The 14,750-nt window shown below is 42.1% G+C and overlaps 1 protein-coding gene across 1 annotated transcript in view; it reads right to left on the bottom strand.

Moving 5' to 3' along the window:
- Positions 1-14,750, bottom strand: part of ift56 (intraflagellar transport 56) — a 101,863-nt gene that overhangs the window by 23,682 nt on the left and 63,431 nt on the right. The window contains exons 11-13 of the mRNA XM_060849149.1: positions 13,484-13,537; positions 10,096-10,159; positions 7,324-7,412 (exon numbers count right to left, since the gene is read on the bottom strand). Of these exons, the coding sequence (XP_060705132.1) occupies positions 7,324-7,412; positions 10,096-10,159; positions 13,484-13,537 (207 nt within the window). The remainder of the gene's footprint in view (positions 1-7,323; positions 7,413-10,095; positions 10,160-13,483; positions 13,538-14,750) is intronic.

Here is a 14,750-nt window from a genome sequence, read left to right as displayed (position 1 = left end):
CATTATTGGCTGTGCCTTCTCGTCCTTGTTTTTGGTTATTTGTCCAAATAGTTCCTAAAATGGTTTGGTGCCAAATTTTATTTGAAGTGATGCGCCTTTAAACATGTTGTTACATTAACAACCCCAATAAATACAAGCTACAGTTGTTAGCATAAATCTAACAGGCAGAGGTAGAAAGACCGTAATCCACTGCATCCAAATCCCTCAAATGTCTTGTGTTTTAATAGAGACACAGAAGGGTTGAACTGATCACTGGAAAATACCTTTAAATTCATGGAGCTTACCCTAGAGGATTTGCATGAAACTGGGGTGTGAAGCAAATTTATATTCAAGTTTATCTAAATTATATCTGCCAACTTTGGTCTGTGCCTCACATAACAATACTTCAAACCCTTTTGATTTATATGTCTACGTGTGTTTCCTCTGGGTGCTCTGGTTTCCTCCCACAATCCAAAGATCTGCAGGTTAGCTGAATTGGCCATGCTAAATAGCCCATTGTGTTCAGGTATATGTAGTTTAGGGGCATTAGTCAGGGATAAACATAGGATAATAGGGTAGGGGAATGGGTCTGGGTGGGTTACTCTTCAAAGATTTGGTGTGGACTTGTTGGGCCGAAGGACCTGTTTCCACATTGTAGGCATTCTGTATTGTATCCCTTTGCTATCAGTCCCTTTTTTATTGGATACATCATTTCATTCATTGGTATTGTATAACTGCCTTTCCTGACAGCTGGGTAAACTACCTTTCCAGACCAAAACTCCATTTAATAAATACCCTTTCTTTTGGTTCATCACTGCCATACAAATAAACTGCAACAGCCAGCTGTTAGCCTGGTTTCTTTAAATATCAATATTTTTCCATTGTACTGTTTTCTTATTTAGCTTGTATCCTGATCTGATTTTTTCTTTCAAACTTAGGGATTTGCCTGTGATACTCAGGACACCCTCATAATACCCAGGTCATAGTCTTCTTGTACTCTGAAAAAATGTCATTTGGACCTACAATTGGTTGCCTTTCTTCAAGGTGATTTCTCCCTATTATTTCGCTGTAGGTTTCTCTGTATGTCACCTAATAATTGTCAAGGTTAACCCTTGTCAGAAATTTTCTGTAAATAAAGTGTACAATATTAACTCCATTTCTCTAATGAAGTAGTATACTCTATGAGTGACAGTGACAGAGTCATACATGGCTGCAGCTTGAGCAAACATGCTTCCCCTCCCTGAATCCATAAACAGACCCTTATATACACTTCTACTATTCATGGAATTCTGATTGTTGATTTCCATGTTTCTAAGGTAGTTGTAAAGTCATCTAGTAACTCTACCTTTTGGTTTGCGCATTAAAGCCTCCCAATGCATCCTTTAGTGAACCAATAACTTGCTCAACCACAAATGACTCTCAACATTTGCCTCAAATCCCAACTTCCTTTCTCCTTTGTCTTACATTCAATATTTCTGTTGGTATTTCATTTCTTTTTCATCTCTTTGCTAATCTTTATAATCCTCTTTTCTATTGGATTTCAAAAGACTTTTATTAATACATTATACCACACTTCATATTCCTACTTAACTATAATGGTCCCAATCACAGTTTAATCTCTTAAATGGACTAGAATTACTGCCTCACCAACATATCCAATTGATCTACTCAGTGACACAACTCAGCAAATTGTCATTCAATCCACTGTGCCTGTCCCAATGTAGGAAGAGCTACAAACATACAAACAGTGCAACAAAAGTAGGCCACTCGGACATTCAGGCCTGGTGCTGCTATTCAATAAGACCATGGCTGATCTGACTTAACCTCAGCTCTACGTTTTTGCATACAGCTCACAATCTTTCATTCCTTCAGTAATCATGAATCTACCTACCTCTGCCTTCAAGAAAAATCTGCATTCACTGCTCTTTGAGGAAGGGAATTCCACAGACTCAACCCTTAGAGAAATTACTTTCCATCAGCTCTGATTTAGATATGTTGTGGTTCTGTTCGCCGAGCTGGAAGTTTTTGCTGCAAACGTTTCGTTCCCTGGCTAGGGAACATCATCAGTGCTATTGGAGCCTCCTGTGAAGCGCTGCTTTGATGTTTCTTCCGGTATTTATAGTGGTTTGTTCTTGCCGCTTCCGGGTGTCAGTTTCAGCTGTAGTAGTTTGTATGTGGGGTCCAGGTTGATGTGTCTGTTGATGGATCTTCTTGCCGTTTCCGGGTGTCAGTTTCAGCTGTAGTGGTTTGTATATGGGGTCCAGGTCTATGTGTCTGTTAATGGAGTTTGTGGATGAATGCCATGCCTCTAGGAATTCCCTGGCTGTTCTCTGTCTGGCTTGTCCTATGATGGTAGTGTTTTCCCAGTCAAATTCATGTTCTTGGTTGTCTGAGTGTATGGCTACAAGCCAACTTCCACACTCAGACAACAACTCACTAGAACAAAGGACCCAATAGCCAGCACGAGCCAAATAGTTTACAAAATACCATGCAAGGACTGCACAAAACACTATATAGGACAAACAGGAAGACAGCTAACAATCCGCATCCATGAACATCAGCTAGCCACAAAACGACACGACCAGCTATCCCTAGTAGCCATACACTCAGACAACCAGGAACATGAATTTGACTGGGAAAACACTACCATCATAGGACAAGCCAGACAGAGAACAGCCAGGGAATTCATAGAGGCATGGCATTCATCCACAAACTCCATTAACAGACACATAGACCCGGACCCCATATACAAACCACTACAGCTGAAACTGACACCCGGAAATGGCAAGAAGATCCATCAACAGACACATCAACCTGGACCCCACATACAAACTACTACAGCTGAAACTGACACCCGGAAGCGGCAAGAACAAACCACTATAAATACCGGAAGAAACATCAAAGCAGCGCTTCACAGGAGGCTCCAATAGCACTGATGATGTTCCCTAGCCAGGGAACGAAACGTTTGCAGCAAAAACTTCCAGTTCGGCGAACAGAACCACAACAACGGACACCCGAGCTACAAATCTTCAACCAGACTTTAAACTGTTTTAGATATGTGCCCTCTTATTCTCGAGTCACAACACCTAGTTTCAGGTTCTATCCCCTCAAGATCTTACATATTTAAATTAAGTAACCTCCGACTGTTCTAAACTCTAAATGATACAGGTCGAGTTTGTCCAGCATTTCCTCATAAGACAATTCATTAATTCCAGGTAATAATCTAGTAAATCTTCTCTGAACTGCATCTAAGGCATTAACATTCCTCTTGTAAGTACAGTGGCCAGCGCCGTACACTGTAGTGCAGATCAACTTGAACTGGGTAAACTTCACTTCCTGCTCCTTCCTCTTAGCCATATACTTTTTTGCTCTTCAAGTGTTTATCTATTTCAAACTTAACAACATTCCAGATCACAACGGGGGAGAGGTAATGACCTCACGGTATTATTACTGGACTGTTAATTCAGAGATCCAAGATCCATGGCAGATGACGGAATTTGAATTTAATAAAAATCTGGAATTACGAGTCTTAATGGTGACCATGAATCCATTGCAGATTGTTGGAAAATGCATGTACTTCGCCGATGTCCTTTAGGGAAACAAACTGCCATTCTTACTTGATCAAGCATATACGTGACTCCAGACCTACAGCAATGTGGTTGACTCTGAACTGTCCTCTGGAATGGGCAATAAAGCATCGAGCACTGCCTTCACCCAATGAATGAATAAAAGAAATTCATTCCAGAACAAAATACAGAGTTTGCATGTCACTTCTGGTTCTTTTGTCAATGTATTTAAATTTCTGTTTTGTGGTTAAAAAGAAGCATCTCCCAATATTCTGTCATTGGAAACAGTTTCTCCTGATTTAAACGATTGAAATGGATTATTTTGGAGGGCTCTACATTTTCTCTAAATCTTCTCAGATCTAAAAACCTAATTTGGTTTTAGTCAATCTAAACCTTCAAACTAAATTTGAATCTCCATGAAGACTGTATTTTGTAATTTCTTACTCCTAATTTCTCCACTTCCGCCATATCAGCTCACAGGAGGAGCAGTTTCACTCCAGGATATCCCAGGTGGCCTCTCCACGTGGTCAACAATGCTCTTCAGCGTATCTCCTCCATTTTTGACACCTCTGCGCTTGAACCCCATTCCTCCAACCGCAACTAGAACGCCCCTGGTCTTCACCTTCCACCTCTCTAATCTCGGGATACAACACACCTGCCAATTTCCGCCAGCTACAATCAGACCTCACCACTAGAGATGTATTTCCCTCCCCATCCTATCTGTATTTTACGGAGACCATTCCCTCCATGACTCCCTCGTTAGGTCCACACCCTCCACCAACCCACACTCCATTCCCAGCACCTTCTCTTGCAGCTGCAAGACGTGTAAAACCTGCCCCAAAACCTCCCCCCTCATCACTGTTCAAGTTTTCAAAGGATCTTTTCACATCTGGCAGAGATTTTCCTGCTCATCCAAACACCTCATCCACTGTATCCGTTGCTCTCGATATGGTCTCTACATTGGGGAGACAGGATGCCCACTCACAGAATATTTCAGGGAATATCGCTGACACACACGCAACAACAATCCCACTGCCCTGTGGCCGACCACTTGAACTCTCCCTCCCACTCCACCAAGAACATATAAGTCTTCTCCACCACCAAATCCAAGTCATCTGATGCCAGGAGGGAGAATGCCTCATCTTCTGCCTTGGGACCCTCCAGCCACATGGTATTAATGTCAACTTCACCAGTTTCCTCACCTCCCATCCCCCCACCTCACCCAGATCTAACCCTCCAACCTGGCACTACCGTCTGACCTGGTCTACCTGTCCATCTTCCTTCCCACCTATCCATTCCATCCTCCCCTCAGACATATCACCATCAGACCCCACCTGCACCTCCCTATCGCCTTCCCAGCTACTTTCACCCCAACCCCACCCTCCTATTTATCTGTCAGTCCCCATCTCCATTTCTGATGAAGGGCTGATGCCCGAAACGCTGACTCTCCTGCTTCTTGGATGCTGCCTGACCTGTTGTGCTTTTTCAGCACCACAGTCTTTGACTCAGATCTTTGATCGCCTATTCCTTTTACTCATTTCTATAAGTATCTCAATTCTAATAATACCACGATGGTTGCCACACATTCACTGGGCCTATACTCAAGATAGCTGAGATCTCTGTGCATCTTCAATTTTGTCTCTTGCGTATCCCCAATGTTCAATGGTCCACTACGGGAGGGCTATTTTCTCCCTAATTTCTGACAATTTCTGACTCCCCACTTAAGACGCTCTCTACAATCTATTTTGTTTGTGAAGATTTTGACCATGTTTGATGTCTCCTATATGTCTCAGTCTTAGACATTAATATCACTCCTGTGAAGTGTCTTAAAAAGCTTTACTACACTAAAGGTACTTAAAAAAGTAGATTGTAGCTTATACATTAGTCAGATTTAATCCAGAATAGCCTCTGACTTCACTGGCTGTTGAAAACGAGTCCCTAAGCAGCTGGTACCAACTCCAGAAAGAAGAAATTTTACAATCATAAGACACAGGAGCAAAAATAGGCCATTTGGTCCACTGAATCCATTCTGTGAATAATGAGATCATGTATGATCTGGTAATCCTGCTTTTTTGTCATGATTTCCTTACTGATTATAAATCAGTCTATGTCAGCTTTGGAATATTCTTAACATCACAGTCGTGAGAGGCCTCTGAAGTAAAGAATTCCACAGAGAAGAACTTCCTCCTGATCTGGGTTACATGTTGAAATGAGCTTACTCTGAGATTATGCCCTCTGATTCTAGACTCTCTCACAAGAGAGCAATCTGTCTGCTTATAGCCTGTCAAGTCCTTTAAGAATCTTATATGTTTCAATAAGGTCACCTCCCATTTTTCTAAATGCTGATGAGTGCAAGCAAAAACTACGCAACCTCTCCTCATAAGAAAATCCCTCCATGCCAAGAATTAATCTATTGATCGGTCTCTGGACTGAATCCAATTTCAGTACAAGATCCCTTCGAGAAGGAAAACCATCCACATCTTGTAAGTGTGCTTTGACCATGACTTTCTATAGTTTTCATAAGACCTTTCTATTTTTATCCTCCAGTTCCATTTGAAGTAAAGGCTAACATTCCATTTGCCTTCCCTGTTACTGGCCAAACTTGGATTCTAGCTTTTCCTAAATTTATGCACAAGGACTCATAAATTCCTCTACTGCAGTCTGCATTTAAATTAATATGCAGCTCTTGTATCTTCTTGCCAAAGTGCATGTACTCACATTTTCCAACATTATATTCCATCTGCTAAGTTTATAGCCTTAAATTTTCTATTTACTAAATTCCACTGTGATATGACCTCAATCAGTGTGCATATAACTGCATACAGTTTCAGACTCCCCTTATCTGTACAAACATTTTGCCCAACCACAAAATAGAGGTTTCAATCTGGGAGGGGAAAAATAAGTCACTCTTGGGATTTGGGTGTCATTAGTCAAGTTGCCTTTCAGAAGGTAGTGACAAATCTTCCTTTTGAACCACTGGTAGCAATTTGAAAGAGGAATGGCAAAAGGCATGGCCCAAGAATCCATGGGAAGCACCCTCTCCTCAATTATGAGGTTGTTGATTCAAGTCCCATTCAAGGCTGACACTCCAGTGTAGTACTGAGGCAGAGCTACGTTGGTTTCTCTTCTTCTGGGTAAGTCATTAACTGACATCCTGTCTTTCTACCAGGAGGAAAATCAAAGATGCAGTGATAACAATTTTGAAGAAGAAGAGGGTATTATCCTTGGGGTCACAGCTGATGTTTACCCCGAAACCAAGTTCACTTAAAGCAGTTTAGCTGGTCAGAAGATTCTCGTTTATAAGAGAATGATGGGCATAAAGTGGTTGCATATTTCCTATACTACACTTTGAAAATACCCCACTGGCTGTAAAAGATTTGAAGTGTGCTGTGGTTACTAAAGCCACAATGTAAAAGCAAGTCTTTCACTTCAGAGAGCTGTATAAAGCTAGCTATGCTGGTGTACGATTGTAGACACATATAGGCCAGACAGGGTAAGGCAACAGTGAATCATCAGTTTTGAACCACAATCCAATAGCTCATGATCACTTTTACTAGTTAAAACAAATTCAAATTCTCAACCTTTCGTGATGGAATTTAAATTTCTTTTCCATGGATAATTAATCCAGGCTGCTGGGATATTAGTCCAGTAACATAATCACAACAGCAGTTGCCTCCTCCTCCATCACTTGACTATCCTCTCAATACATGGCCATATGGAGGAAGTGAGAGAATCTGGAAGAATGGAAACAATAGCAACAAAAAAAAACACGACTGACCTTGACAGAGTTTAAATAGATCAAAACATCCTCAAACTGCTTCAGTAGAAAAAAACAGGAGGCCATACACTGACGTCCAGGGATGGTATCTGAAAATAAGATGGGAGTTTTACAAAGAATAAAGAACTATGGTCCAGCTAGGTTTGTAAAAGCTAATTCCCTGGCTTTAAAATCTCTTTCACATAACAAGGAAACCTTTGAGTATACCTGAGCATACTGGCCTCAGTATGCTTTGCTGACTGAAGATAACCAGTAAACTGACACAGGGAACTGTGGCAATACAGGTACAAGGCTGTTCATTACTTGAGGTTTTCTTTCATTAGTACACTGACATCATGCTCTGGAAAACCAGGCACCACACTATCAATCCCATTCAAAGCAGGCCAACAAGAAACATAACTGTTCACTAAGTTGGTCTCTTTGATGAGAGCTTGTCCACTGGTGAGGGTTTTTTTTAAGTGAAGAGAGGTTGAGACAGAGGTGCAGAGCGGTCTGTTCCAAGCCAAGTGTGGCTTTGGAGTGTTTTTTTTAAAAGGTCGGAACAATCAAAGGAGCATGAATGGATGGAGTCAGGCTGCCATAGAAGCGGGTTTTAGTTTAGTTTTCAGTAGTTGTTGGGGCTTTGATGCTGGCTGGGGAAGCTCTACGTTTCTGTTATAGGTAAAAGCTTGCTCGGGTTCCCTGCCTGCTGCCGGAATCACATGTGAGACAATCGATTTTACTGACTTTGCTTTTGCAAAGATGTGTTTATGGGATGTTACTGTATTGGAACAGGTGCTGTCAGTAGTTGAGTTGTATATTATTCTGTTAAGTTTACTATCAGAGTTAAAGTTATAATGTAACCAATTAAATTCAATATGGAGCACAGCACCTTACACCTGCATTTAAATAAGTTACAAGTCAGGGTTGATATATTTGAAGAGGGTTTGGTCTGGCCCATAACATGAGATGCTGTGTAAACTGGGCCAATATGCCTTGCACTTAGGTGATCTCATTGAAGCATCCAAGATTCTGAAGGGGTAGACGCTGACAGATTGTTTTCACTGGTCTGAGAATTTTAAACATGGAGGCATAGACCAAGGATAAGATAATTATTTAGGACTGGGGTGAAGAGAAATTACTTCAAAAAGAATTTTGTAATGCTTTCTATTTCTTTACTCTAGATAGTTGTGGGTACATCAATGAATATATTTAAGGAAGCAGTAGACAAATATCTGATCTCTCAGAAAATTAAGGAATTTGGGGAGTGGACAGAAGTTAGAGTTTAAGTCATGATCACAATTAAGGTCAACCATGATCCTATTAAATGGAGAAACAGGCTCAGTGGGCCATATGGATTACATCTGCTCCTTTTCTTACGTTCTTGATTAAATGTTAAATAGCACGATCCCCTCTCCTCTTATCTGGACGCTGCAGTCTGATGCTGTCTCTTGCCACTGTTGTTTGTGATATACATAAATGATTTGGAGGAAGGGGTAGGTTGCCTCATTAGTAAGTTTGCAGATGACACTAAGATTGGTGGAGGAGCAGATAGTGAAGAGTACTGTTGGGGAAAACAGCAGAATATAGTTAGATTGGGGAGTTGGGCAGAGAAATGGCAGGTGGAGTTCAATCCAGACAAATGTGAGGTGATGCATTTTGGTGATGCAATTCAACAGCAAACTATACAGGAAATGGAAAAGTCCTGGGGAAAATTGGTGTACAGAGAGATCTGGGTATTCAGGTCCATTGTTTCCTGAAGGTATCAATGCAGGTCAGCAGAGTGATCAAGGAGGCATATGGTGTGGTTTCCTTCATCGGACGGGGTATTGAGTACAAGAGTTGGCAGGCCATGTTACAGTTGTATAAGACTTTGGTTTGGCCACTGTGGAATACTGTGTACAGTTCTGGTCTCCACATTACAAAAAGGATGTGGATGCTTTAGAAAAGATGCAGAGAAGATTCACCAGGATGTTGCCTGGTATGGAGGGTGCTAGTTGTGACGTGACGTTGAGTAGATTAGGATTATTTTCAATGGAAAGGAGGATGTTGAGGGGAGACCTGATTGAGCTCTCCAAAATCATGAGAAGTGTAGACAGGGTGGACAGCAAGAAACGTTCCCAGAGTGGAGAACTCAATTTCTAAGGGTCATGAGTTCAAAGTGAGAGGGGAAAAATTTAGGGGAGATATACAGGGAAAGTTCTTCATTGCAGAGGATGGTGGGTGCCTGGAATGTGTTAGTGGTGGGGACAGGAACGATAGTGTAATTTAAGATGTATCTAGACAGATACATGAATGGGCAGGGAGCAAAGGGATACAGATCCGAAGAAAATAGGTGACAGGTTTAGTGCGAGGATCTGTTCGACTTGTAGGGCTGAAGGGCCTGTTCCTGTGCTGTAAGGTTCTTTGTTCAATCTCAGTTCTGCTGCTTAGCAGGAGAACAAGTTAGTACACGTCTGAATTCCATTTTCTAAAACTACAGATTGAGGTTTTGTTTATCCTCCAACTTGCATTCTGCAATGGGTGAGGTAAGGGGATATAACCTTCACTCAGCCAAAATAATGGAGACTGCAAACAAAACAAAATGGAATTTGCTGGAGAGATTCAGCAGGTCTGGTAGCAGCTGCGAAAAGGAAACAGAGTTAACATTTTGAGTCTATTGACCCTTCTTCTGGAGGTTGCACTTCAATACAGAGGACCTCATGTTCTGTCAAGCTATTCAGTACACATTACAATTAAATGAAGCATCCTGGTTTTAAGCCGGTCACACATTCACAAGACTGACGTACGTACCACATTCACTGGCAGAGCCTCCGACCAGCTGGAAATATTGTTGTGCAATCTTCAGGTGCTCCCTCTGTGGGAAGTCAAAGAGAAAGACATAGTCATGTGCACTTTTGTGCATAGGCATTTGTCAAACACTAAATCACATTTCCCTAAAGGTCTGGTGATGCTGAACAAAGTTGGCAACATAAAAAACAGATCAGTGCCCTTACAGGTTTCCTCCTTCGTCACTGTCAGGACAAGCACAATCAAAATCAGCCAAAGTGAGAACAGAAGACCTCTTCAAATCTTTAACACATAAGTGGGTATGAAACAAATCCTCATCTTTTTCTGATTGTCACTAAATTTTTTCTTAATTTGAAATGATCACAGGGCAAAATGAATCACCCAACATGTTGAAATTACATTTGAACATTGAACAGCGTAAGGAAGAAGCAGGGAAATGGAGGTAAGAGGTCAAGGCCATTCAGGAGTGAAAGCATGAAGCCACGAGTAGTTGAAATCTGGAACACTGTTGCGCAAAAGGCTGTGAATGGACAAGAACAACTGGAATTTAGAAGGCTGAAATTGATAAGATTTTTATTATATAAATATATCAAAGGACATTGACTAAAGATGTAAGAATTGAATTTAGATCGGCAATGACGTAATTGTACAGACTCAAGGCTGAATCCTGTTCCTATGCAAAATCTGTTCCACATGGGTGTTTGCTGATATTTACACACCATACTGTTGAAAGTAATCTGAAGAAGTATTACACAAGTTTAGTTCTCATAAATCATTGACTATTCTGTATTGGTTCTCCTCTGGGACCAGCCTCACGACCAGGAGTGAGAGAGAGTGAGAGAGAGAGTGAAAGAGTTAGAATGAAAGAGAGAGTGAGAGTGAAAGAGAGAGAGAGAGAGAGAGAGAGTGAGAGTGAAAGAGAGAGTGTGAAAGAGTGAGTGAGAGAGTGAGAAAGAGAGAGAGTGAGAGTGAGTGAGACAGTGAGAGTGAGAGAGTGTGAGCAAGTGAGAGAGTGAGTGACAGAGTGAGAGACAGAGTGAGTGAGTGAGTGAGAGAGAGAGTGGGAGAGAGTGAAAGAGAGGGGGAGTGACAGTGGGAGAGAGAGAGAGAGACAGAGAATGAGAGAGAATGAAAGTGAGAGAGAGAAAGACAGAAACAGAGTGAGGGACAGAGTGAGAGTGTGAGAAAGAATGAGAGAGTGAGAGGGAGTGTGAGTGAGAGAGTGAAAATGAGAGTGTGAGTGAGAGAGTGTGTGTGAGAGAGAATGAGTGAGAGTGAATCAGAGTGAGTGAGAAAGTGAGAGTGAATGAGAAAGTGAGTGAATGAGAGTGTAAGTGAGTGAGTGGGTGCGAGCATGAGAGAGAGCGTGAGAGTGTGAGAGAGAGTGAAAGAGAGTGAGAAAGAGTGAGAGTGAATGAGAGAAGACAGTGAGAGAGTGAGAGTGAATGAGAGAGCGAGTGAGTGAGAGTGAAAATGTGAGAGTAAATGAGAGAGAGAGTGAGTGAAAGTGAGAGTGAGAGGAAGAGTGAGAGAGATAGAATGAGAAAAAATGAGAGATTAAGGAGGCGGGGGGGTGAAGTTGAGAGGGGGAGGAGAGAGAGAGGTAGGGAGAGAGAGAGTGAAAGAGAGCAAGAGAGTGAGCATGAGAGAGTGAGAGTGAGAGAGAGAGAGAGGGTGTGAGAGTGAGTGAGAAAGAGTGAGAGTGAATGAGAGACAGAATGAGAGAGAAAGAGAGTGAAAGAGACAGTGAGAGAGAGTGAGTGAGAGGGAGAGACTGAGAGTGAATGAGAGAGTGAGTGAATGAGAGTGAGAGGGAGAGAGTGAGGAGAATGGGGAGGGGTGGGGGCATGAGATTGAGAAGGGGAAGGGCAGACAGAGGGGAGAGGAGGGCAGGGGTGAGGAGAAGGAAGGTATGTGGGTTGAAGAGGAGAGGTGGGGACAGGAGGGGGGAATGAGTGGAGTGGGGGTGAGAGAAGGGGGGGGAGAGAGGAAGAGAATGGAAGAGTGTGAGAGGGAGAGAGGGAGAGTGAGAGGGGGGGAGGGAGAGAGGAGGATGGGAGAGAGAGTGAGGGAGAGAGAGGGGAGAGAGAGTGAGTGAGGAGGAGGGGGAAGGGGTGAGGGAGGATGGGGTTGAGAGGGGAAGAATGGGGTCAGAGGGGAAGGGGAGGGTAGGGATTGAGGCTGAGGAGGGGGAGGTGGGAAGTTGGATTGAAGAGGAAAGGGGGGAGAGGAGGGGAGGGGGTGGGGCGGAGAGAGAGAGAGAAGGAAATGGAGAGAATGGGAGAGTGTGAGAGGGAGAGAATGGGAGAGAGAGGGAGTAAGAGGGAGGGAGAGAGTGGGAGGAAGAGAGAGAGGGACAGAGAAGGAGGGAGCGAGAGGGAGAGAGGATGGGAGGGAGAGTGAGACAGAGGGATGGAGAGGGGGAAAGGTGGAAGAGGTTGATGGTTGGAGGGGTGCGGAGGGGCTGATGTTCTAACTGCTCTAGATCTTAGGTACAGTGGCACACATTTGACAGTCAGAGGATTTCCAAAGCAGAAAAAAAATAAACATTGAACACCCTCAGGATGTTGCAAACTTTTCACAGCCAATGTATTGCACCATCAGATGCATTTTATCTTGTAATGTTAGCCAATGTGACAGTGAACAGGAAAATCTCACAAATAGCAAATTTAGATGAACAGCCAGCTAATCTGTTTTTTGGTTTTGGTTAACAGAATAATGTTTACCAGAGCATGCAGAGGCTGTTTTGCCATATTTTACACCTATTTGAACAGAGCTTCAGCTTAATGCCTCATCCAACAGACAAATGCAACACCCACTCAGTCCGCACTCAGGTTAGTTTGGATTCTGGACTCAAGTCTAAGGGTGCAGCCTGAAACCAGGACCTTGTGGCTTAAAAACAAGCATGTTATTGCTTATATAGAGAAGGTGTTATGTGCCAATGTGTAGTAAAGGCCAACTGTGCAGCAATGTACAAAATCAATATCAACACCACACTAATTCCCAGAGTTCTTGCTCCCTAACTGAATTGCAGAATATTAATAATGAACTGTGAAACTCAAACTTATAGGATTAATTTCTTATGTGACAGTAGCATTAGAAGGCATAGTGACAGATGGACAAGACAACACAGGAACAGAAGGCAACACATCAGCAGCACATGCATATTCACCATGTTAGAGGTCATATTTAAGTGGGAAATATGTTAAGATTGCAAAGAGGCTGGCTTGTATACCAGTGTTGATGATCAGTACAGGGTCACGTGGAGATTTCTCCACAGACAAATGCACAATTTCAGTCTCATCTTAGGATGAGAATATGAAGCATCACAAATCATGAACACAATCCCATGCTTGCTGCACTGATATAATTTATAAAGGCCTCAACTCACCGAACCCTGTTCCTGACCAAGAGCCGCATTCACCACACCTTTCAGGATGTACTCCTAATAGGAGAAAAGAGAGTCAAAGCTGGATATTACATGGTCCATTAATTTGTAAATTCTGCTTGTAATAATGTCCAAGTCTGGCCCAAGGGACAGAAGCAGACTTCCTTTTGCACATGTTCATACATAATATAAATCTATAAATCAAAACGTGAAATAGAAACAAATAGACAGCATTTTATAGTTTAAACACACTTGCAGATCATTTATTACTGAAATCTGTAACAACAGAGGCATTAAAACAAAGCAATATTTGATTCTGTACCTTTATGAAATATTATGGAGAAGGTAATAATAAAACTAAAGACAGAAAATGTACTGATTACAGATTAAACTAATTGGTGTCAAAATTTTATTTCATAACCCTCCTGTGGATTTCCTGGGGATGTTTATTACACGAAAGAGCAGTACAAATACAAATTATTGCTCGTGTAGACGTGATCTCTGCTGGCACACTTCCTTTGCTCTCTTGCTACCTCTGGCAGGTTTGACATGGTACTACAGCAGAGCAATTCTGGTCAAGACACCTCTTGTTGGCAAAATATGTCAGACACAAGACTATAAACAAAAATACAAGTAATGCAGTCTCTCATTGGGACTTGATCTTAAATCCCACATCAGAAGTCATTCAAGTGACCATTTTAACCTTTTTGTGAAATCGCTGATAAGAATAGAACATTTAAAACAAGAAGCACACCAAATCTATTTTCAAGCGTGTATTATTCGCGCTGGCTGAAAAGCAGAACACTACATGTTACTAAAGGATTGACTTGGGAATGATTTAATCAAGGCTTTTAAGATGAGTAGCACATTTGAGGTAACAGTTTGTCACAATTCAAAAGGTCTGGGAGATCCAGGTCACATTTTTAGTGTAAGGTCAATTTCCAAGAAATGGTGAACCTGTGGAACAGGCCTCCAGCTCACGTGATGAATAGCGATCCACTGAAATCCTTTAAGCCAGAGCTGGAACAAGCAATGGTTGGGAAGGAAAACATTTAAACAAATATTAGGTACTGTACAGAATTACCAGGCCAGAGAGTGATCTCCTGATTTCGTTTCAATCAATAAAGAGAGGGGAGAATGACAGACTAGTCCCAAGTTGGTCTGGAATTTTAATTTGTTCTTTTATAACTCCAAGGAGGTCACATGAATTTTGGTAGGGCATATACCAGAGGGAGATTTCCTGTTCATCATTCTGAAGATAATTCTGCCT

This window comes from Hemiscyllium ocellatum, chromosome 33 (assembly GCF_020745735.1).
Source record: "Hemiscyllium ocellatum isolate sHemOce1 chromosome 33, sHemOce1.pat.X.cur, whole genome shotgun sequence".
Classification (NCBI taxonomy): domain Eukaryota; kingdom Metazoa; phylum Chordata; class Chondrichthyes; order Orectolobiformes; family Hemiscylliidae; genus Hemiscyllium; species Hemiscyllium ocellatum.
Note: the sequence above shows the minus strand (reverse complement) of the source record. Positions and strands in the feature narration are given on the sequence as shown.